This window comes from Suillus clintonianus, assembly GCF_016758775.1.
Source record: "Suillus clintonianus strain FC179 chromosome Unknown DEU56scaffold_20, whole genome shotgun sequence".
NCBI classification, from domain to species: Eukaryota; Fungi; Basidiomycota; class Agaricomycetes; order Boletales; family Suillaceae; genus Suillus; species Suillus clintonianus.
In genome coordinates this window covers 260,468-281,480 of record NW_024539244.1, presented here as the reverse complement: position 1 = coordinate 281,480, position 21,013 = coordinate 260,468, and the positions used below count along the sequence as shown (strand labels likewise).

At 48.2% G+C, this 21,013-nt stretch overlaps 10 protein-coding genes and 1 non-coding gene across 11 annotated transcripts; 6 read left to right on the top strand and 5 right to left on the bottom strand.

The window, feature by feature from the left end:
• Positions 1-61: 61 nt before the first annotated feature.
• On the top strand, positions 62-2,204 carry DEU56DRAFT_732908 (major facilitator superfamily domain-containing protein; the record flags this gene model as incomplete). Its single annotated transcript, XM_041348304.1, has 13 exons — positions 62-244; positions 304-372; positions 429-457; positions 511-571; positions 611-677; positions 737-796; positions 855-921; positions 977-1,097; positions 1,153-1,384; positions 1,435-1,459; positions 1,514-1,589; positions 1,637-1,760; positions 1,813-2,204. 13 exons carry the CDS (start codon positions 62-64, stop codon positions 2,202-2,204), a joined length of 1,506 nt encoding a protein of 501 aa, XP_041210674.1.
• A 270-nt stretch (positions 2,205-2,474) lies between these two features.
• On the bottom strand, positions 2,475-2,554 carry DEU56DRAFT_t50. Its single transcript has one exon. It is a non-coding gene; the product is annotated as a tRNA-Asn (tRNA).
• Positions 2,555-2,664: 110 nt separating this feature from the next.
• On the bottom strand, positions 2,665-4,241 carry DEU56DRAFT_732821 (actin actin-like protein; the record flags this gene model as incomplete). The annotated part of the gene is made up of 8 exons (XM_041348297.1): positions 2,665-2,835; positions 2,912-3,087; positions 3,143-3,245; positions 3,298-3,361; positions 3,416-3,638; positions 3,698-4,051; positions 4,107-4,149; positions 4,200-4,241. 8 exons carry the CDS (start codon positions 4,239-4,241, stop codon positions 2,665-2,667), a joined length of 1,176 nt encoding a protein of 391 aa, XP_041210673.1.
• A 283-nt stretch (positions 4,242-4,524) lies between these two features.
• DEU56DRAFT_732819 (uncharacterized protein) lies at positions 4,525-5,490 on the bottom strand (the record flags this gene model as incomplete). Its single annotated transcript, XM_041348296.1, has 4 exons — positions 4,525-4,795; positions 4,859-5,096; positions 5,153-5,268; positions 5,327-5,490. 4 exons carry the CDS (start codon positions 5,488-5,490, stop codon positions 4,525-4,527), a joined length of 789 nt encoding a protein of 262 aa, XP_041210672.1.
• A 738-nt stretch (positions 5,491-6,228) lies between these two features.
• Positions 6,229-7,630, top strand: DEU56DRAFT_754335 (uncharacterized protein; the record flags this gene model as incomplete). Its single annotated transcript, XM_041349805.1, has 4 exons — positions 6,229-6,325; positions 6,379-6,599; positions 6,648-6,854; positions 6,905-7,630. 4 exons carry the CDS (start codon positions 6,229-6,231, stop codon positions 7,628-7,630), a joined length of 1,251 nt encoding a protein of 416 aa, XP_041210671.1.
• A 130-nt stretch (positions 7,631-7,760) lies between these two features.
• DEU56DRAFT_237238 (uncharacterized protein) lies at positions 7,761-8,507 on the top strand. Its single transcript, XM_041345231.1, has one exon. It carries the CDS (start codon positions 7,890-7,892, stop codon positions 8,451-8,453), a length of 564 nt encoding a protein of 187 aa, XP_041210670.1. The 5' UTR covers positions 7,761-7,889; the 3' UTR covers positions 8,454-8,507.
• Positions 8,508-8,511: 4 nt separating this feature from the next.
• On the top strand, positions 8,512-10,482 carry DEU56DRAFT_900131 (uncharacterized protein). Its single transcript, XM_041356504.1, has 15 exons — positions 8,512-8,653; positions 8,701-8,764; positions 8,817-8,948; positions 9,005-9,068; positions 9,120-9,251; positions 9,307-9,357; positions 9,412-9,419; positions 9,489-9,508; positions 9,563-9,675; positions 9,727-9,743; positions 9,793-9,830; positions 9,881-9,896; positions 9,957-9,982; positions 10,038-10,227; positions 10,290-10,482. Exons 1-14 carry the CDS (start codon positions 8,610-8,612, stop codon positions 10,213-10,215), a joined length of 903 nt encoding a protein of 300 aa, XP_041210669.1. The 5' UTR covers positions 8,512-8,609; the 3' UTR covers positions 10,216-10,227; positions 10,290-10,482.
• A 1,558-nt stretch (positions 10,483-12,040) lies between these two features.
• On the bottom strand, positions 12,041-13,035 carry DEU56DRAFT_790956 (uncharacterized protein). The gene is made up of 2 exons (XM_041352634.1): positions 12,729-13,035; positions 12,041-12,672 (listed from the first exon to the last, which is right to left on the bottom strand). Exons 1-2 carry the CDS (start codon positions 12,854-12,856, stop codon positions 12,537-12,539), a joined length of 264 nt encoding a protein of 87 aa, XP_041210668.1. The 5' UTR covers positions 12,857-13,035; the 3' UTR covers positions 12,041-12,536.
• A 1,157-nt stretch (positions 13,036-14,192) lies between these two features.
• On the top strand, positions 14,193-16,508 carry DEU56DRAFT_237172 (uncharacterized protein). Its single transcript, XM_041345230.1, has 15 exons — positions 14,193-14,546; positions 14,594-14,657; positions 14,710-14,841; positions 14,898-14,961; positions 15,013-15,144; positions 15,197-15,247; positions 15,313-15,320; positions 15,382-15,401; positions 15,451-15,563; positions 15,615-15,631; positions 15,680-15,717; positions 15,767-15,782; positions 15,835-15,860; positions 15,925-16,103; positions 16,175-16,508. The coding sequence occupies exons 1-15, from the start codon at positions 14,497-14,499 to the stop codon at positions 16,405-16,407; spliced, it is 1,143 nt and encodes a 380-aa protein (XP_041210667.1). The 5' UTR covers positions 14,193-14,496; the 3' UTR covers positions 16,408-16,508.
• Positions 16,509-16,991: 483 nt separating this feature from the next.
• Positions 16,992-18,998, top strand: DEU56DRAFT_237115 (uncharacterized protein). Its single transcript, XM_041345229.1, has 15 exons — positions 16,992-17,081; positions 17,144-17,278; positions 17,332-17,395; positions 17,448-17,579; positions 17,639-17,702; positions 17,754-17,885; positions 17,945-17,998; positions 18,054-18,061; positions 18,133-18,152; positions 18,202-18,314; positions 18,373-18,389; positions 18,439-18,476; positions 18,533-18,548; positions 18,608-18,633; positions 18,688-18,998. Exons 2-15 carry the CDS (start codon positions 17,235-17,237, stop codon positions 18,857-18,859), a joined length of 900 nt encoding a protein of 299 aa, XP_041210666.1. The 5' UTR covers positions 16,992-17,081; positions 17,144-17,234; the 3' UTR covers positions 18,860-18,998.
• A 1,316-nt stretch (positions 18,999-20,314) lies between these two features.
• Positions 20,315-20,982, bottom strand: DEU56DRAFT_790936 (uncharacterized protein). The gene has a single exon (XM_041352633.1). It carries the CDS (start codon positions 20,925-20,927, stop codon positions 20,652-20,654), a length of 276 nt encoding a protein of 91 aa, XP_041210665.1. The 5' UTR covers positions 20,928-20,982; the 3' UTR covers positions 20,315-20,651.
• Between the last annotated feature and the right edge of the window lie 31 nt (positions 20,983-21,013).

The following is a 21,013-nucleotide window of genomic DNA, read 5'->3' as shown; positions in this document are numbered from 1 at the left end:
CACCGTATCGCATCCTTCTTAAACGCTATCGATTCGGGTCACCTCTGACGACGTCCACAGGATGGAAGAGACTCTGCACGGCAGCCGCGGCTCCTCCTCGCCAGATCCATCAGCCTTGAAGGAGGTCGACCATTTCGAAGGGATCTCAGACGAAGACAAAATTCGCCTTGAAGGCGTTGTATGGAGGAAGTTAGACAGATGGGTGCTGCCCGTCTGCACTATTTTCTATCTCCTCTCTTTCCTTGTGAGTGATGCCTGGTATCAAGTTATGACATCACGCATACGAACTGAATCTACAAACAGGACCGGAGCAACATCGCAAATGCGCGAGTTGCTGGCATGCAGACAAGTCTCAAGATTTCCAACTACCAGGTAGAATCACACCATTCCGTACGTAGTACATGTTGCTGATATTTTCTTTTTTTCAGTACACTATTGCTCTGACTATGACATACGTGTAAGTACACAATCTTGGCGACTTGATGTCCTCTGACATGGCACATTTTCCAGGCCGTACATCGCAGCAGAGTTCCCTTCGAACTTGCTGTTGAAGGCAAGTATTGCCCTTTGGGTTGGTTTCTACAGGTGACTTACGGTAACACCAAAACAGTATGTGGGACCGCGGTGGATGCTGCCAACCATGGTCACTATATGGGGCCTTGTGGCAACCATGCAAGGTCGGTCGGGTTGCCGTAGTATTTTGAAGTGCCGCAAGGCGACTCATCAATTATTCCAGGCGTCGTGACGAGTTACTCAGGTCTGCTTGCTTGTCGATTCTTTTTGGGTCTCATGGAAGGTATGTCATTTGTAGATCATTTGCTGCGAGGTGCATACATGCTCAATTCTCATATCAGGTGGTCTGTTCCCTGGTCTTGTGCTTTATATGTCCTTCTTCTACCCCAGAGAGAGACTGCAAATCAGGTTCGTTATGTGGCTCCCTCGCTTTCCTGGACATATCTGATTTTGTTCATCCAAGGGTTGCCACATTCTTCGCATCCGCATCGCTCTCTGGCGCCTTTTCTGGTCTGCTGGCAGCTGCTATCATGAATATCAATGGGAAAGGTGGCAAACCTGGATGGGCTTGGATTTTCATCATTGTTAGTGGCGTCTCATCTTCGTTACGATGCCAATGCGGCTCACCCATTCAAATAGGAGGGAATCTTTACGTTTTTGTTTGGATTGATATCCTTTTTTGTCCTCCCGAACTCCCCGGCTGCCGCGCACTTCCTCTCTGCGAAGGAGCGTGATTATGTGATGGCTAGATTGAAGGCGGATGGTGCTGTTGCTGGTGATGATAAAAGTGATGCCTTCAGTTGGACTGAGGTGATTCGGTGCTGTCAGTCAATTCACGTTTGGCTGTTGGCGCCTGTTCTGTTTTTCATTGGTAAGTGTGCGTTGCTGGGGTTAGGTATACTCGACTGAATTTCGTTTCAGGTACGACCTTGTATGGACTTGCTTAGTAGGTCCGCGGTACTCCCAAGTTTATTCATACTGATGCTTGTTGCCTGTTTAGCTTTGAGCCCACAATCGTCGCCGGCCTTGGTTACACCGGTAATAAAGCGCAGCTGATGAGTGCGCCGCCCTTTGCGGTGGCGTTTGTAGGCGAGTCAACTTCTTCTACTGGTATTTGTTCAAGATGCCAACTGTTGTATTTCCAGTCTCGATGATCACTGCGGTGATATCGGACCGGTACAAATGCCGTGGCTTCATGCTCATTTTCTTCTCGGTGTGTAACCTGGTTGGATTCATTATGTTCTATGGTGCGTGTTCCCGGCGCCTGTCTTGATAAATCATCTCATGACATGATGCCAGCGAGCAAATCGAACCACGTTCGTTATGGATCTCTTTTCCTGACCATCGCTGGCTCCTACTGCGGTGCTCCGCCGGTCATCACGTGGGTAGCGAACAACAGTGCGCCACACATCAGACGAGCAACTTCTGTCGCTATCGCGTTCATTATGACCAACTTGGGCGGTATCCTAGCTACATGGCTCTTAGGTTCCTTGTCCCCTGCACCCAACTACACAAAAGCTACGATCACCTTCATCGTCATGTCGGTGGGCATGGTGGTGCTCTCCAGCGCCACCCTCGCGTACCTTTGGCACCAGAACCGCCTGAAGGCAGATAGGCGGCAGTTTACGATGCCAGAGGATGAACCCAAGGGTTTGGGCGATAAAAGTGCATGGTTTGTCTACAACTTGTAGTATACCTGTGGAAAGGACGGACTATTTAATTACGATCTTGAGACGTGTACCCGTACTTATGAATAGAAACGTAGAGAACTGTTCACGATTCTAGTTGTGCGGGGTTGGTATGGTATCCTCGCCTTGCGTTTGGATTGACGTAGACATACCACCACATCGTAGCTGTAAGCCAAATATTCGCTCCTCTCCTAGGTTGTCATTATAATGATTGAGCTGCGGTCTGTCTGCGCCGAAAAAAAGTGAGTATCAAGCAAAACGATGACAAAAATTCTGCCCCAGTGAGGATCGAACTCACGACCTTCCGATTGCGCTTAACAGTCGGACGCTGTAACCAGCTCAGCCATGGGGCAGTTATTTTTCATTTATCACTACAGTATATGATCGCCCCAGGTCTGTGCATTTTGTGATCCATCATAAAACTAGTAGCCGCAAGTCCGTCATGAGCATATCATATCATTGGTTAATTCTCTCCACGTCCTAACTTATCCAAAGACCGAATACCCTGCTCAAACCACTCTTCTCTTGATATCCAGAACTCTGCACGGTTCTTCATGATGTCAGCGAGGACAGCGCCACCTAGGAACACCATGTGTTTTCGACGAGGAGGGTCTTCGATGCGGATTTTGAATTTCTGGGGGAGGTGCGAGAGATGTGAGTGAGTGACTGGGAAAGGGGAAAACAAGAAGCGTCAAAGATGGAAGACGTACGTTCAACCGCGTAGGATCGCCTTTTAGCACACGCGTGAGGTACAGTTGTTTCATTTCTTTCTCGAGTCGGCTTGGGAGGCCTGGGTACATGCTCGAGCCTCCTGAGAGGACGATGTGTTTGTAAAGTTCCGTTCGGGTATCAACTGCTGCGTTTTGGATGGTTTCGAAGAGCATCTCTGGAGAATGAGGTGAGATGGGTGTGGAGTGGAGTGGAAGATGGGATGGTTTCACCTGCTACACCAGGCTGATCGATGTCAACGAGATGTGGTTGGAACATGCATTCTGGAGCTTCGAAACGCTCTGAGCCCACTTTAATCGTTCGACCATCAGGAAGCTGGGGTAAATGAGCTTCAGCAATACAAAGATAGAAAGCACAATTGAAATACCGTGTAATTCTCCACAAGCACTGTCGTCTCTTCCGACAATTTCTGGTCGAGGTCAAGATCGTAGCTGTAGTTCAATGTTTCAATCGCGTGAAGTTATACAAACCATTGAGAAGTTCACCTCACATAGCAAAGTTTCTCTTTGATCTCACGCACGGTCTCGAAATCAGCGGTACGGTTAAATGCATAACCACGCATGAGCAGTAGTTTGATCAAGTACCGCGTGACATCTCGACCTGCAATATCCAAGCGTCGGGTGAGATGAGGAAGAGCGAATCCGTCGTATACAGGTACGATGTGCGTGACTCCATCACCCGAGTCAACGACTACACCAGTTGTTAAGCCTGGCCACCCAACGAGAGTCAGCACTCCCAACCATCACACAAAACAGAACAGATCTCACCTTGCGCATACAACGTCAACACAGCCTGAATCGCCACATACACCCCCTGGAAGCCATACTCCTCAAACATCACTTGCACCATCCTCTGCCGGTTGACTTTAGGGTTCATAGGTGGCTCCGTGAGTAGCACTTTGCGTCCGCGCGGGTCGACCTTAAGTTTCTCGTCGAAAGTGTAATCCCAGAGGTGTTTCATATCTTCCCAATTGCGAACTATACCATGTTCCATGGGTTGCGTGACTTGGAGGTAATTGCGGTTCTCAGCAGCTTCGTCGCCCACCATGATGTCTTTGATCACTGCGGAGCCTACGCGCTCCTCTGCGCGCAGGATGGGGCGACCTACGACGGAGGGGAATACTAGATGTTGGAATTAGTTGACGTGGAGTATGTACTTTGGGTGGAACGGACGCACCATGCTCTGGGAAGTTCGATCCAGCGTAGCCTACTTTGACGAACTGCGGGTGGGATTGAGATGAGCGGGTCAAGGAGAGCTTAATCGACTTACACCCGTGCCGTTATCGACTACGAGCGGGGGTTCTGAGTCCATTTGATTCGGGTTCTGGAACGGTGCACGAAATGTGGTTATAGTCTGTGATTGGGATCGATATGTATGTCACTGATCTTGTCTCACCGTACTGCTTAGCGGGCAACGGCTGTGTCCGACTACTTACCAAGTACTTACTCTCGAAAGTCACTTCAGCTCGAGCTTTCACAGTCTGCAGAGATCTGTTATGCAATAAATTACAGTGTTTAAATAAGGTGTGTCCAGTATTTATACCAAAATCCCAAGTCTCAATATAAGTATAGGGTATATCTTGGGTATATCACCATCAACGAGTCTTTGCCGTCTGTTGCATCATCCCATATATCCCTGCATCTCCCTCCGACCGCTTTATTCGTCGCCGACGCCACCTCCGATAAACAAAGATCCCTGCACTCGATATGGCCAATGGACCAAGCACCCCGCCCAAGGTCGCACCAACGATGGTGACTGTTCGCTGGTTGGTATTCGAATTTACTGTACTCGTGGAGGTGGGCGAAATACTCGGAGGGAAACTTGATGTGGGTAATGATAGTGTTGGGAGATAAGAGGACGTCGCACTATTGCGCATATGAATGGATCGCGGTAATCGGCGCACTCTGAAGAGACGACACAGTGCTTACCTGCTGTTCGTGACGTTGAGTGTGATTGACTCGACGTCGAAGCGAGTGAGAGAGGGCCCTTGTAGGAATGTGACACCTAACGTCGTGGTTTGGGTCTCGGGCAGGTTATCGGCGATAATGATCTTGCTGATGTTAGTATTGACCTGTTTTGTAATGGTAACACCGCTCGGATCAGCGGTTAGGGAGAAATTGACGGTTGCGTTAGAGAGGGGAGATGTGAGTAGATATAGCGCTGATGCTGCTCAGCGCTCATGATGAGCACGCTGGTGCATGATTGAATTAAATATGACGCACCTCTAAAGGTCAAAAACAGCTGGGGTACGGTGTTCCCAGTTTGTGGTATTGGGCCCGTTGTACCAGTAGCAATTGCCGGTGTTCCGTTAATGCTAGGAAAGTCAATGTATATTTGCCTTGGCATAAGAGTTAACTTTGTTGAGACCTAGTTGGTGGCAGGGATGAGACACTCACCATGCACTAAGGCACCCCATGTCTGAAACATTGCATAATGCGGGAAGGTATACGATATCTGGATTTGTACTCCCAAGGACGACTTGCTGTTGAGCAGAAACTACCAGAGTCACGGTGCAAAGCAGATAAAAACAGAGAAATAACCGAGAAAGACAGTCTGGCATGCGATCAACATGCGGTAGCGGGGAGACTGGCGAAAATGATCGTCAAAACCCAATTTGTGTTGCTTATTAGGTATTCTGGCAGTGGCCCTGAGGGTCACCAGGAAAGGGCGAAGCTTCCAGAAATACCATCATGTGTCCTGACCTCGTTACCACCGAGATATGCCAAGTTGAGCAGGGCTTCCGGCGTTCATAATCAAGAAAGGCGCTCGTAGGCAGGCAAAGTGCACGACGTTACAACATATTTTGGAGCTTGGACCAAGGATGTACAGTTGAACACACGATGGCCGCCGCTGCAAAGGCCGCGCATCAACGTGACACTGAATGCTTGGCAACAGACCTTGTGACCCTGATGGAGACTCAGTGTCGAGCCTGCTGAGCCCTGCTCGACCAACCAGAATTTTTAGCGGGTAGTGTTCTGCCTGCACGCTGCTATAGCTATCAGCTGCAGTTGATTCGTATGTATGGTCAGTTGATACAACAATGGTACATTGTCTAGCTCGCCAATTGCAGACAATAGACCCAGCGTGTGACATAGCGTGACACAGTGACTACAGTGTGTGACCGACGTTTTCATTCCTTCTCATTTCCCATTCCCCACAGCGCTCGTCGACGTCTTCGACTGCTGTCTGCCTTCGTTTGTCCCTTGGGATCATTTCATTCTTTAACACTTTCGCTCTTTACAACATAAAACGCAAAATCATGCCAGCTGCACATGTTGACTTGGAAAGGCGCTACCACATGCGCATGGCTGCTCGATTCACCCCATCTTTGTTTTCACAGTCTATCTTGACTACTGCTACTACTGCACAGGCCTCGGCCACACAGAAGTCTGATAGTGAGCTCACTTACAGTACTTGCGATAATGTCAGTCAGCTAACGAATATTCAGCATCCAGCACTACTTCGGCTCCAGCGACAACCACCACCCCCGCCTCCACCACCCCTGCAGCTACGTCTACCCAGCAATCCTCGGCTTCCGTCGTCCCTACTACTTCGTCCTCTTCAACCACGTCTTCATCGTCCACGTCCTCCAGCACAGGCACCTCATCCTCCAGCACTTCTACCTCATCTACATCCTCATCTCTAGTCACACAAACTGCACTGACCACGGTGAGTGTCTGACCTTGCCACAAACACAGATTATTGATGATCCGGTAGACCCCCACAGCGGTTGTGACTTTGCACACCACCTCCACGCCCACGTCACAAACTAATATCATCCTTGGTACTGGAACCAGCACATCCGCAACTCCTTCTTCGACTGCTGGCTCCTCAGGGTCCGTTAACACCGCTGCAGTCGTAGGTGGTATTGTTGGCTGTCTCGCTGGTTTGGCTGTCCTAGGTTTCCTGGTCATGTGGTGCATTGTATGTCTTATTTTTTCAGATGGGTTTCGTCTTCTCAAATTAAATTCTAGCGGCGCAAACGCAAGTCCGATGAAGACGAATGGAGCGCTGCAGCCTTCAAACGTCAGTCTGCTATCCTAGTGGACGATCCTGAACCGTCCTTCAACCCCCGCCCGCCAAGCATGATCGAACGTCACAATGCGTCTCCCGCATTGACCGCTCAACGCAACTACCAAAACTATTACGCTGGTTATGGTCAACAAGCTGCATACGGGCCTGATGAAAACATGCATGCTGGCTCTCCTCCGATGCAGCCACACCTCCAGGTGCCAATGGGGCATGCCTCGGACCATGGTCATCTCACTAGGCAACCGTCCAGCGCGACATACTTGTCCCGTCAACCAACCGCTGCAGGATACCCCATCCCTAACGATCCTCAGGCTCACTATGTTGATCTCGATCGTTCCAGCGTGACCCCATTCCAGGCTGCCCAATATGCTGATATATCCCGTCAGCTGGGCAGTGACCCACATTCCACTACGGCTCCACCCCAGCAATTGGATCATGCTCTTATGCCTAGCCCCTTCGACGACGCAGCGGAAGAAGCCTATCCTACGCACGATGCTGCGCCTCGTGCACTATCTCCCGTTGACATTGTCGATCCATTTGCCGCTGCTAGTACGGCGTCTGGACCTGAGCCGGCCCCAGCGTCCCGCGGGCGAGACATCACCAATGCCAAGCGGCCCGATACCGTATACACCATGTATGAAGAAGGCGACGCCTATGATGGTATCTAAACGCCAGCGCAACCCAGTTCTATTTATTCTGTTCCTGCTTTCTACAATCTTTGAACTGTACCTTCACCCCGACATCTGTCACTTACCTTATTGTTGCCTTTCAGCTCTTTTATATTTCTCTGTGCATGCTGGCCTGCCAGTGTTTATGTGATTGTCAGGTTTTGCCTCGAAACCGTCACGTACACACTTTTACCCTTCCGCGCTGTCCAACTACCCTGCGCCACCTTTCACCCACCGTGAAGGATCATTCAATGCTTGAATGTGCTTTTACTCACCGGCTAACGAGCCTCTCCTCGTCGATACCTATTTCTTTCTACGGTACTGCTCATCACGAGCTTTTCTCAAATTTGCCGCTTGTATCGTTATCATTATTGATTGCTTTTCTGCACGGCTTTCCACGCTTGGTCGATGGTGTAGGACGCTTATTATGCAGGCGCCTAGCTGTTCTAATTCAAAATCAACGTTCACGGGTGGACACATGAGTACTGATGTATCGGGCATGACATACACCGTCTACCATCTCAGGTCAAGTGTAGGAAAAATGTCTCACTTCCTGTTCGCTCCCCTCAATTTGGGCGCTGATGTTAGTGATATACGCTCCCTCGCACGGCTAGCCTGTCGTAACATCTTCAGGGCGACCCTCACCAATTTGTGCATTCCTGGCAACGACTGTGGTGACCGCCAGTGGTATCAGGATCTGTTCTCGCTAATATGTGCATTCCAGGCGACAATGTGGAGCACCGTGACTTGTCCGCTCTCACCAAGCTTCTGCTATCGTTCCACCGCGGAATATATATTACGTTGTTGCTGCTCATGCCAGTGAAAGTTTGGAAGCTAGAATGCTTGTGTGTCTGGCTCCCTATAAGAGCACGCCAGCTCCCTATAAAAGCACGCCAGCTCTCAAATTTATGCACTGGGTTTATTGGCAGCACTAGTGTGTTGTCGTTAGACCTGTCTTACTGTTGTATTGCATTCACCCATGTCTCCATCCACCCAGTTCATGGAAGGCCTTTGGGTGCGGACGTAGGTCTATATATCGTATGATATCCTTATATTCTCACTTCATCAAGGGCATTCTCTGCAGCTGGCCACACTTTGCTGGTCTACGACTATCTTCTAACTTTCAAATATGAAGTGAGTTTGTCGTCTGATATGCATAACGTTCACAACCTACCCCTGGTTGCAGTTCTTCTACATCTGGAAAGCCCCCTGGACGGTCGTTAAAATCTTGTTTCTTCTCAACCGGTATGGAAACCTTATTGGGCAGACTGCCATCCGTCTGGAAGAGGCCGGTCTCCTGGCACACGGTTCTCAATTGGTATGTTACAGTTTCACGGGTAGACATCCATCGAGTGACTTGTTTGCATGTGTCAGTTCTGCCAACGCTTCGCTATTTTCACCACCTGCTTTATGTTTATATCCACAGAATCTATTCACAGTGCGTACATCTGGTTAATAACTGTTGCACGCATTAAGGGTTTTTGCTTAGTCCTTGTGCTCGTGCGAGCGTGGGCCATCTGGGGAACCCGCAAGCGCGTTACAACGATCCTCATCTGGAGCTACATGTTATACGTCATTATGCTGTTGGCTGGGTCAGCAAATACTTTACACATCAGTCATAGTAAGTTGCCTCGCTATTTTTCATGTTTTGTTGTTAAATGGTTGCGCTCCCGTAGTTCCGTATCTGCACCTCGACATGATTCAGGTTTGTGTGGCGGAAATGCCAAGTATGTGATTGTCATTTCGCTCCTCTACCGTATTAATAGTTTGCCGCTTCAAAGAATATGTGGTTAGTTGGCAGCTATATTATGCTGGGTATATTGATGGACGCTCATTGCTGATATTATTACAACGCTAGTGGTTGATTTATGTCGGAAGGTTAGAATGTCTTGTCCTGTGCTCTTGCTCTTGCACTTGCTAAAGACCATCAAGCTTTATTCTCGATGCTGTACTCTTCATCTTGACGACGCGAAGTCTCTGGAAATACTCTAGAGAATTCCGGGCTCTGTACCCGTCTGAGCTCCTACATGTGCTCTTCCGAGACGGTGAGCATGATTTCTGGAGGGCTTCGTCTACAACTGACCACAATTACGTAGCAATCTTGTTTTTCATTGTGAGTGTAAAAAAACTGCATAATGTTTAACACGACCGACAGCAAGCAGGCTAGTATGTTCAGTAATGCATTGACCGTCGCCTCCTGGTGAGACTCGCTCAAACTCTTAAATCATTCCATATGTTTATGGTGTTTAGGACTGCATACAGGGACGTCAGTGTTCCATATTCATATCGAACTATTGCTCTTCACGACTGACGAGGCAATTTACAGAATCCAAAATATTTCCTTGGTAAAGGGTGCGTCAACCATGAATGTAACCCTTGTTACATTCATTAAATTTATTGCCTGTAGATTCGCGACCCCATTACTTTCAGTTGCTGGTCAGCGCCTAGTCCTGAATCTCCGAGGTCTCAAAACACGTACCTACACAACCCGCGATATCAGCCGTGATGTGGACAGGCAACTCCAAGCATTCGCTGATGCGGACTTACCAGGCGGAGACGACATCGAAGAGATAGAACGTGTGTGAGAGTATGCATATGTGAGTATCAGGAAATACGAGTTCAAGATTATTTCCATTGGTAATCGCCTGTTCTGTTATAGGATGTTATTCTGTATAAAAATATGTGGAAAGCGATTGAACGTTGCTGACCTTGGTGCTCGCTTTTATCTTTTTCTTTGCGCTTCCCATGTCCCCTTCTAAATTTTCATTTTCGGGTGATAGGTGTATCAGTGCGTGTAGTAATACTTGTGCTAATGAGTAGTTAGCAACTCTTTTGCAGTGGTGGATTCGGCAGTTGCGTCTTTACAGTCCTTGTATACCACAAAAACAGTACCCACTGGCCCATCGGATCCCTGTGTATGCGAGGCTTGGTGAATTGTAATCCAGGTGAAACCAATGAAGGGACCAGCCCGATACATGCGCTGATGCAGTCCTTACCGCCCATCCACCGCGGCCACCTGCCCTGAAACGTGCCCAGCATGATAAAGTATTGTGATTCTAAGTGGACTATCAAATATGATGCTCTTTCCCATATCGAGCGTAACGTTATCTGTGGTCTTTCTTCGACTCGTGCATCAATTACAGTTCCAAGTACTATATCAATGCCTTTCAACATATCGTGATAGATTCAGTAATGTCAAGATGCTCTTGTCCGCATGCCTTGGATGTAGCGGCTCACCAAGTTTTTCAAAAGGCAAGGGCTTTCAACTTTAATACCTCAACGTTCAGAGGAGCTCATGCGTGGCACAGTATGAGATGATGATCGTTTGAGAGTCCACCCGCAGAATTATAAGACTGTCATGTAATGATTCCGCCGGTCAAATGAGCAAAGGGAGCTCTGCATACATATCGCACATTCCGTGTCGCGTCAATTTGAGCTATTAGAGAGCTGCCTATGTACTTCGCAAAAGTCCAGGTACGCCCAATTCAAATGACATTTATAAAATAGATTGAAGGTGTTGTTTAAGACATCTCACGATTCACGAACAATTCTTGAGGTTCTTGTATAATAGCCTATTATCTATTGCGATTTCGCCACAACTCCTTCAGCCTAACTATGGCGCCAAGTTAAGAAAAGATTTAGCAATGGGCTGAAGGTGCTGCAGATAAGCTCAGATAATGCGCGGTGATGCTAAATTAGCTGAAATTCTTACAGCGATCCATGACATCATACATGTCTCTTGCCAAGAATGTATGAAGGCTCAAAAAAGCCTGGTTCCGAAGCTGCAACAGTGGCATAAGTTTCTCCTAAATTATTTAATCAATATAGATTCAATTAAACGCTAGTCGCTACACTTACCTCCTACAACGTGGGATGGTGCAGCCATTACATAGACTACAAGTACTGAAAGGAAGGCAAAAATCTTGGCAACCATCCTACAACAGCGATGTGGGATGTAGTGCAGAAAATGGGGGGGAATTCCGCAAATTTATATCCACGATGCAGATCGGGTTTAGTTTTATACTCCTTGAGTGATAATTCTTGATGCCCGCCCGTCAGTGATGTGTGCACACCGCGCAAGATGATTCCATGTTTCTCCACATCAGCGCCCATGCGGCTGGCTGTTACGAGCTGATTCGGGCCAGCACACTGTGCAAGATGGTTTCTTCACATCAGCACCTGTGCGATTAATCAGAAGGACTGAATTGCTCTTCGGCGAGGGAAACTCGGAGACTTCGATCTGCGCGGTGTCAAGTGGAATGTGAATGTGATCTTGGGCACTCATAATATAGAGCGTCAACGTGTTGATCAAGGAATCTTGGTGTGGATTTATAGGAGAGCCACAGTTCGTCTCCTCGGCAGAGGTGGATCATAGACCCCACTCAATTATAAGCTGCAATTCAGCTCGGTGTTTGGATTCTGCCCGCGTCATTACGCTTCGCCGTTCAAGATGAGGTCTCCAGTCTTAAGGTCGTCAACGCCCCACAGTGGCTTTACGATCCCGGCGCTAACGCACAGCGTCAGATAAGATGAATTGTTCTTGGGGTTAGCGACGGATCGATGATCGTCTCCTTTGACTTGCCGCAGTTGCTTCTCCACGGACTATGGTGCTTTGCCACTTGATCATTCGGATGTCCCGCATCATTTGCACGTGGTTGTACAGCTCGATGCTGTGTGAGCAAGCCGCGTTTTACTCATATGGATGACGCTCCTCCATCCGGATTATAAGGATCGTGATGTGCCCCTTCACAAGGTCCCCCATACGCGTCCGATACGGCGAATGCAGATTGGCGCTGCTCGCGTTCTATGCCATGCTTGTTGTTGTGATGGGACAAACGCGCTCGAGTCAGAATGACGCACCCGATCTTCGTTGGCTCATCTGCGGGATGTGCCGCCGTCATACCTTTCACCCGTGGATCTCATGACATGTGAAACACAGGTGCTGACGGTTTTGCGGCAGCTCGCCGTCGTAGAAATACCAAAGACTCGGAGTGTGAGGAGAATAGCCTGCTCCAATCACAGGACCGACAATTGTACCAGATGCGTATTTCGTCATGCACTGTATGGTATACCGCTGTTACTAAAGTCTTGAGCAGAGGAATTCCGGGAGGGCGGGGAGAACACTAGCAGTTTGGGTGTTTTCCGGGTAGGGAAACTGAAAAGAACGGTCCCCGATGGTACTGCTGCGGTGAGGAACAGCGTGCAATGAGACAACACTGGTTCCATCGCCGGAAACCTCTGTATCAGATACCTATTAGAGCAGCAGGAGGCATACGATCGCAGCAGGGATGCCACTACCAAGACAAGAGTAAGCGCAACGTCAAGCTCGCCAAAGAAGAAGTATGAAAACAAAAAACAAGGACAGCCTAATCCCCAGAAGTCGTCACAAAGCACATACCTCACTCATTTCTCATTGAAGTCAATACATATACTAGTCTCGAGCCAGGCGTTCCGCTGGCGCTCCCAGAACGGACCGTCGGAAGTATGCGTGTCGTAATGTCTCCAGGGGCACGGTTTCTGGTATCACGAGCGAACAAGGTGCTTGTCTGCTAGCATATATGCCCTGAGCCCCAGTGTTAGTACTTGTTCCTTTCTTCCCCCCATCCTCGTGTGTCGTTACTCGTATCCTCTTGCGCTATGCATCGTCCCTCTGCCATATCTTTATATGTCGCTTGGAAAGCTCCCGTGTCTTTCTCGCTTGATCGCTAATATGTATCGATTATTATCCACAAGAAATAAAATGCTTTGTATTTTTGGTGAAGAACGCACGAGTGTTGTTCAGGTGTGGGTGAACCGTACAAGCACTCGAAACTCAACTCAAGTCAATGCACGAGGTGACATTATCATAATGATAAATGTTCCAAAGACGTGTATAACCTTACGCGTACAATGAAGGGAAGGTACAGTAGAAGGCGGGATTAGGCTGCTGACCATAGAATACGCGCTAGATTAACGAGAGATTGCAGGCAGCCATGACGAGATCACCAGGTGGTGAGAGGAAGCATACGGATGGCCGCGCGAGGGTGACAGGAAGGTGCAGGCGGTCAAAGTGGTCAGCGGGAGACTGGTAGGTCGCGGCGGCGGTGACAGCCCATAGCCAGGTTAGCGAGAGCACCAGGAAGGTCGTGGTTGGTGTGGAAGGTGTATTGGTGCACCAGCGTAGTGGGAGGTTGCAGGAGGTTGTGTCGATGCGGCAGCGCCGAGGCTGCATGAGGTTGTTTGGGAGTGGCGCTTGGATGTGTAGAGCAAAAGGAGGTCGTGGTCGATATCGGCAGGGGTGGGTTTGAGTGCACATATGCACTTGCACGTACGGTTGAGGGTGAGTTTGGGGTGAGCGGCGCCAAGGCCATGGCAGAGAAAGTATGCGAGTAGTGTTTAAAAGGGAGGTAGTCATCATGATCGACGATGAGGAAAAAAAGAAAAGACGCAAAGAGCAGAATATTCAACTTACGTAGCCGCCAACGTACCATGCATAATATGGGGTTTTGAACCCTGTGAATGCCGTCACAGAGGGTTTTTGCCAGAGGTAGTTGAGCAAACCGAGCTAGCTCCGACTGATTATTGAACAAGGTACATTCTGGACGACCCTCACCAATTTGTGCATTCCTGGCAATACTGCGGTGCGCCAGCTGGTCTCAGGATCTGTTCCCGCTAATATGTGCATTCCTGGCGATAACTAATGTAATTGCTCTCAGTGGTCTCCTGTCGGATCCAGCTCGACATAAATATTACGTCGTTGCCATTGTTGATGAAGCTAGAATGCTTGTGCGCTTGTGTACCCCATTAAAGGATGCCAGCTCAGGTTTTAGCACTGGGTCTGTGTTCGCCCGTGACCAGTCTGTGCTGCCGCTATACTGCATTCACCTATGTCTCCGAGTCTATCCCCTCAGTTCGTGGAAGCCCTCTGGGTGCGGAAGTAGGTCTATCTATTGTGTAACATCCTTTTCGCATCTCATCGTCTAGATCATTCTCCGCAGCTGGCCACACCTTGCTGGTCTACGACTATTTCCTGACTCTTCAAGATGAAGTGAGTTCGTTTGCCTGATATGCATGATATTGAAACAAACCCTTGGTCACAGATCCTCTACATCTGGCACGCCCCCTGGACGGTCGTTAAAGTCTTGTTTCTTCTCAACCGATATGGAAACCTTATTGGGCAGACTTACATTCGGCTGGAAGAGGCCGGTCTCCTCGCACATAGTTCTATGGCGGTATGTTGCAGTTTCACGACTAAACATACATTGAGTGATGAGCTTGGATATGCCAGTTCTGCCAAAGCTTCACATATTTCACCACTTGCTTTGTGTTTCTATCCACAGAATCGATTCATAGTACGTACATCTACTTGAAAACCGCTGTACGCGCTAAGGATTTTCACTCAGTCCTTGTGCTCATGCGAGCGTGGGCCATCTGGGGAACCCCCAAGCGCGTGTCAACGATCCTCATTTGGAGTTATGTGTCATATGTTCTCATCTTGATAGCCACATCACTACACAGGATAAACACTATTCATCGTAGGTCGCCTCGCTGCTTTTTTTATGCGCTAAAACCGTTGTGCTCGGGTAGTTTCGTTTCCACATCTCAACGTGACCCAGATTTGTGTGGGGTCGTTCCCAAGTATGTGATTGTGATTGTCATGTCGCTCTTCCAACGTATTAATAGTCCGCTCCGCCAATTCAAAGAATATGTGGTTCGTTGACAGCTATATTTAATTTGATATATTGACGGACATCTCATCGTCTAAATGCTAGTGGTTGATGTATTTCGGAAGGTTAGGATGTCGTTTTCTGTGTCCATCATGCTTGCTGAAGACCATCAAGCCTTATTCTCGATACAGTGCTCTTCGTCTTGACAATGAGAAGTCTCCGGAGATACTCAAGGGAATTTCAGCAACTCTACCCCTCCAATCTCCTCCATATGCTCTTTCGAGACGGTGAGCATGATCTTAGGAGGGCTTCATCTGCAACTGACCACAATCCCATAGCAATCATGCTTTTTCTTGTGAGTATAGATCAGCTGCATAGTGCGACACATTGCCGACAATAACAGACTAGTGTGTTCAACAATGCATTGATTATTGCCTCCTTGTGAGTCTCGTTCAAACTCTTAACCCATCCATCTGCTCATGGTGTTTAGGACTGCATACCCACACGTCAGTCTTCCTTACTCACAGCAGATTATCGCTCTCCCTGACTGACTCACAGAATCCAAAACATTTTCTTGGTAAAGGGTGCGTCGGTCGTCATGTTTCTTACGTGTGACCTAATCACATTCGGTGATTTTTTTGCGTGTAGGTTCTCGACACCATTGCTTTCAGTAGCTGGTCAGCGCCTGGTCCTGAACCTGAGAGGTCTCAAAACACGTACCTACACGACCTTCGATCTCGGCCGCGAAGTGGATCGGCAACTCGAAGCATTCGCTGATACGAACTCCTTGTCACCTCCAGGCCGAGACGCCCTTGGTGACCCAGAAGGTGAGCGAGAGGAGGTGAGAATCAGGAATCATGAACCAAAATTTATCTCTATTGCTAACCATCTATTATAGGATGTTGTTCTACATCAAAATACCTGAAAAGGCGATTGAATGTTGTCCATCTTCTGGCTCACTTCTGGCTCTCGCGTTTCCTTTGCATTCCGTTTCTTCACACCTGGGCATCAAGGGTATTTATACATAGGATGATAGTCAGAAACGATGCTTGCATTTTCCCTTCGTGGTTCACTATTCGGATCTCGTTTTCAATGGTCTCCCTGAATCACAGTGAGCGTCTCATGTACTAATACTAATATATATTCTATTTTATCGCTAGTGGCGTGCCCTAAAAAACGGGTTACGGTCCCTAGTACGTTGGCATCTGATTGGGCTCCGAGTTCGAGGTTATGAAACAGGTCAGGGCAGGTCGCGGCAATGAATCGCCCGTTTAATAATGATATATTCAATCTCAGCGGTAACGTTGGTATTCAACATACGTTAGCTAGGCTAATGGCCGATTCACCACTTGCCCGACGTTGGTCATGTACCTGCGACACAACTTTTGCTACAGTAGTATTGTTCATTTTCTCATTTTTTCCGATTGTATCATTATTGGTGGATTGCTTTTATCTGAGTGGCTTTACAATGTCCTCCGTCCTTATTAGCAGTTCGGATCGACGCCGGAGGATGTTTACCGCGCAAGAGCGGTGATGGTCACAATGTCACTCAAATCAAACCCCAACAGGTGGTTTACGAACACACGTTTCACCATCCTTGCTCACTTTTCTCCATTTTGACGCCTTCGGACGGGCATGTACGTCTTCAGGGCCCTCCCCAATCTGTGCATTGCTGGAAACACCGCGAAGGCTAATGCCCTTGGTATTCATCCCCGGCAACATATTGACTGGTCTCAGCTTTCACCTTCAACGCCAAGCCGCAGCACAAGCTTTTGTTGTCGATCCACTCACTCATGTCATGTCAGGTTCGATTTTCTCCGCTTACGTCGTTCATGTAATAGAACATTTGACATGCCTTGCATGACAGTGCATGCTCGTCTGACATATAAAGCTTGACGGATCTTCTTTGGGCCGTTGTCATTATCTGTGCCGGAATACTGTTCGGTGATCATCTACTGATGTCTCTACCGCTCGAATTCATTGATGACCTCTGGGTGCGGAGGTAGGTCGATGTATATTGTGACACTACAGCGGTCTTCTCACATTTCTATCTAGAACATTCTCCGCAGCTGGCCACACTTTGCTAATCTACGACTACTTTCTGACCTTTAATGATGAAGTGAGTTCGTTGACTCATATGTATAGTGTTTCAAACATACCCATGGTTGCAGATCCGGTACATCTGGAATGCTCCCTGGACGGTAGTGAAAGTCATGTTTCTTATCAACCGATACGGAAACATTACTGGGCAGACTTTCATTCGGCTGGAAGAGGCCGGCCTCCTCACACATGATTCCACACTAGTATGTTACATTTTAACGAGTAGGCATTTATCGTTGACTGACTGGTTTGGATGTGCCAGTTCTGCCACTGGTTTGGCCTTATCACCACTTACTTTATGATCCTATCTTCAGAGTCGATTCATAGTGTGTGCATCTCATTTATAGTGGTGGATTGTGCTAAAAATTATTACACAGTACTTGTGCTCATGCGTGCGTGGGCCATCTGGGGAACTCGAAGGGGCGTGACAAAAATGCTTGTCGGGAGCTACCTGACCTACGTCCTTATACTGTTGGGCGTATCAACGTATGGTGCGGACGACGATTCTAGTAGGTTGCCTCCCTGCTTTCCATTTTTGAGATTCGCTGATATTGTTGCGCTGGGGCAGTTGAAGAGTTTCAGTACCTCGACTTAGCCAAGGTCTGTGTGGCGGCGATGCCAAGTATGTGATTGTCATTTTTGCCCCGCCTGCGGACTGATAGACCGCCACTTCAAAGAATATGTGGTTAGTCGGGAGCTATATAATTTCAAGTTGCTGGATTGACGCGAATCTCATGGGGCCTATTGCAACGCTAGTGGCTCTGCTATATCGGAAGGTTAGTATGCTGTGTTTCATATTTGTAGGACCCGCTGAACACCGTGAAGTTTCACTCTCGACACGGTAATCTTTATTTTGACAACGCGAAGTCTCTGGAGATACTCTAGAGAATTTCAGTTTCTCTACCCCTCCAACCTCCTCTGGTTGCTTGTTCGAGATGGTGAGCATGCTCGCACGAATCTGGAGAGTTTCATCTGTAATTGACTATGATTGAATAGCAACTATTTTTTTTGTTGTGAGTGTAGAAAACCATAGTACAACAAACTACCAACGATAAGAACCAGCTCAGTATGTTCAATAATGTCATGATTGTCACTTCCTGGTGAGACTCTCTCAAACTCTCAACTCATTCCATCTGCTCATGTGATTATGGTTTAGGACTGCGTACTCGAACGTCAGTCTTTCTTATTCACGGCGGGCCTTTTTCTTCCTGAGTAACGAGACAATCCATAGGATCCAAAGTTTTTCCTAGCTAAAGGGTGGGTCGGCCATCAATATGGCCTCGTTGCTTTCTGTGAATTTATTGCATGTAGGTTTTCGAGTCCGTTACTTTCAGTGGCCGGTCAGCGCCTGGTCCTAAACCTGAAAGGTCTCCAAACGCGTACCTACTCGACGTACGATCTCAGCTGTGAGGTGGACCGACAGCTTGAAGCATTGTCAGGTCGAGATGACATTGGTGACTCAGACGGTAGCCGAGAGCCTTAGGTAAATACTTCAAGTCGAATGGGGGAGACCGGATTGGCTGTTTCGGACATTGTAGATGTTGGTATTGACTATTCTAAGGCTGCTGCTGATCTTCGTGCTTTTGGTTCCCTACATTTTCTTTGCATTCCCCATAAGTGCTTGCTATCAAGGGTCTCTATATGTATGGTGTTAGTCAGGAACGAATATATACAACCCAATGTATGTAAGTAATGGTATCATATTTGCTATCTAAATAACCTCCAAGTGGTCAGACCGGTTTGCTTAGATGAAGAATCTCGAAGCAGTGCCTTGCAACTGTGCTCCTCTGACTTCCTTGGTCGGCAATATTAAGGGCTAACTTCTACAATGACATGGACGCCCTCCTGATTCTTATGGCTGTAGTCCCTGCCGACCCATTTGAAGAATATATGCTGAAAACCTTCCGTCGGCAGTCCCTGTATGGTATTGTCGGAGATGTCGAGTGTCGCGGTCCCTGCACATCAGCGACCTAAGGTTCGATCCCAGCGAACACCCACAAGCCCCAACACGTTTATCCAATTATCGAATGTTGTGTTGTTGTCACTGATCTTCAATCTTGCCTCCCTAGTTTTCTTTCGGATTCCACCACGAGTGCTTGGAAGTAAGGGTCTCGGATGATAGTCGGGAACGATTGTGTCTGACCCGCTGTATGTGTAAGTGAGTGTTATTTGCCATTCGACTATCCTGAAGTGGTAAGAGTAACATAACGCACAGACTTCAAAGCCAAGCATACTCACATCGCGCTCAAGGAGGTGAGGACGTGCCTTGCAAAGAACTTTTCCTTGCTCGGAAATATGAAGGACCAACCTCTGGGCCTGGCGTCCTCCTGAAGTCAATGGGTGTGGTCCCTACCGGACACTTCATCACTCACAACCCCCTGTACTATACTATTATGAGAGATGCACTGCAGGTCCCTATGAGGTCAGTGACTCATCAGGGTTGAACGTTAAACCATCATGACGTTTATTCCCAGTGAATACCCACAAGTAGGCCGTCTAGGGCGATGCCTGACATCCAACCCAAAAGCATCAGTCTCAGAGCTCCACCTGCCCTGACACATTGCAGGATCCGAAGAATTATTTCCAATCGCAAGGATAGCCTTCCGGTTATCCAAATCAACAACGCCCAATTTATCTTGTTTAGGTTCGTGAACTGGCCCTGGCAGTGCGGTTAACTTTATCTTGGCCCTAGGCAATTTGTCGTATTCATAGAGGGTTGGCGGAACGACAAATAGGCGCGTTATCGGAAACGGCAGATCGTTGAAAAAGGAGCATCATCTTATGTTTTCCTGAGTGCTTCAAGTGTGAGATCATGACCGAATGAGCCCTGTCAAAAGGAAGTGAAAGTTATCCCACGTGCCTGCCGGCTCGCATTTATCCCGGCATGAGGAACGCACGCCAGGGTGCTATTCTGATACAGAAAACTTCTGTGACATTGCTAGAGATATGCAGGGAATGTGACTTTTCTGGATACCATGACAAGAACAACTATCTTCGACGGCTGATCGACACTTCGTTACCTCCATGAGTATTCACCGAGACAACCGCGTGTTCTGAACACCCACTCGAAAGAGTGTGGCCAATATGAACTTCTGGGAGCTATGTAGATCCGGCGACTCGTGTAGACTTGCCGAGCTGCTGAATGTGGCCGGAGTAGTCTTCAACGATTCAGGCCATGACACAACGATAGACTGCACCAGTGCTCTGGTTCGTGCAACAGTCGTGTGTGTGAGAGCCCAATGTGCGGTTCCGGGCTGGGGAAATTCTATTAACACTCAAACGATGACGCTCACCGATTCTGCCACGTAACCGGAAGAAGGCGAGAACCGCAGCGGTGGAGCTTGGCGCCAAACCTGTCCTTTTTGCAACAGCAGGTGGTTCCGCATGAACATGCAGGCAAACATGAGCCTGAGGACCCTGGCTGCAGTGGCTAGGATGAAGTTCCAATCATGAATCGTATACTTAAGCCAACCCCAAGTCAGGAGAAGGTATCGGATAGCCATGAAAGCCCAGCGATATGAATAACTCAAGGAAGGCATGCTAGTATGCATTCTGTGTGGTTGATCTCGGGAAGCTGGACAGCCTGGACTGCGAGTAGCCCATCAGGCTAACATGTGACGATGCTAACTTGCTAAGT

Coding starts and splice junctions, on each gene's coding strand:
- DEU56DRAFT_237238 (XM_041345231.1), top strand. CDS start 7,890: ATGTGCTTTTACTCACCGGCTAACGAGCCTCTCCTCGTCGATACCTAT.
- DEU56DRAFT_900131 (XM_041356504.1), top strand. CDS start 8,610: ATGTCTCCATCCACCCAGTTCATGGAAGGCCTTTGGGTGCGGAC. Junction 9,252..9,306: donor TACTTTACACATCAGTCATA/GTAAGTTGCCTC, acceptor GCGCTCCCGTAG/TTCCGTATCTGCACCTCGAC. Junction 9,509..9,562: donor TGGTTGATTTATGTCGGAAG/GTTAGAATGTCT, acceptor AAGACCATCAAG/CTTTATTCTCGATGCTGTAC.
- DEU56DRAFT_790956 (XM_041352634.1), bottom strand. CDS start 12,856: ATGGAACCAGTGTTGTCTCATTGCACGCTGTTCCTCACCGCAGCAGTA. Junction 12,673..12,728: donor TCCCCGCCCTCCCGGAATTC/CTCTGCTCAAGA, acceptor GACGAAATACGC/ATCTGGTACAATTGTCGGTC.
- DEU56DRAFT_237172 (XM_041345230.1), top strand. CDS start 14,497: ATGTCTCCGAGTCTATCCCCTCAGTTCGTGGAAGCCCTCTGGGTGCGG. Junction 14,547..14,593: donor GAAGCCCTCTGGGTGCGGAA/GTAGGTCTATCT, acceptor CTCATCGTCTAG/ATCATTCTCCGCAGCTGGCC. Junction 15,402..15,450: donor TGGTTGATGTATTTCGGAAG/GTTAGGATGTCG, acceptor AAGACCATCAAG/CCTTATTCTCGATACAGTGC.
- DEU56DRAFT_237115 (XM_041345229.1), top strand. CDS start 17,235: ATGTCTCTACCGCTCGAATTCATTGATGACCTCTGGGTGCGGAG. Junction 17,279..17,331: donor GATGACCTCTGGGTGCGGAG/GTAGGTCGATGT, acceptor ATTTCTATCTAG/AACATTCTCCGCAGCTGGCC. Junction 17,886..17,944: donor TGGTGCGGACGACGATTCTA/GTAGGTTGCCTC, acceptor GCGCTGGGGCAG/TTGAAGAGTTTCAGTACCTC.
- DEU56DRAFT_790936 (XM_041352633.1), bottom strand. CDS start 20,927: ATGCATACTAGCATGCCTTCCTTGAGTTATTCATATCGCTGGGCTTTC.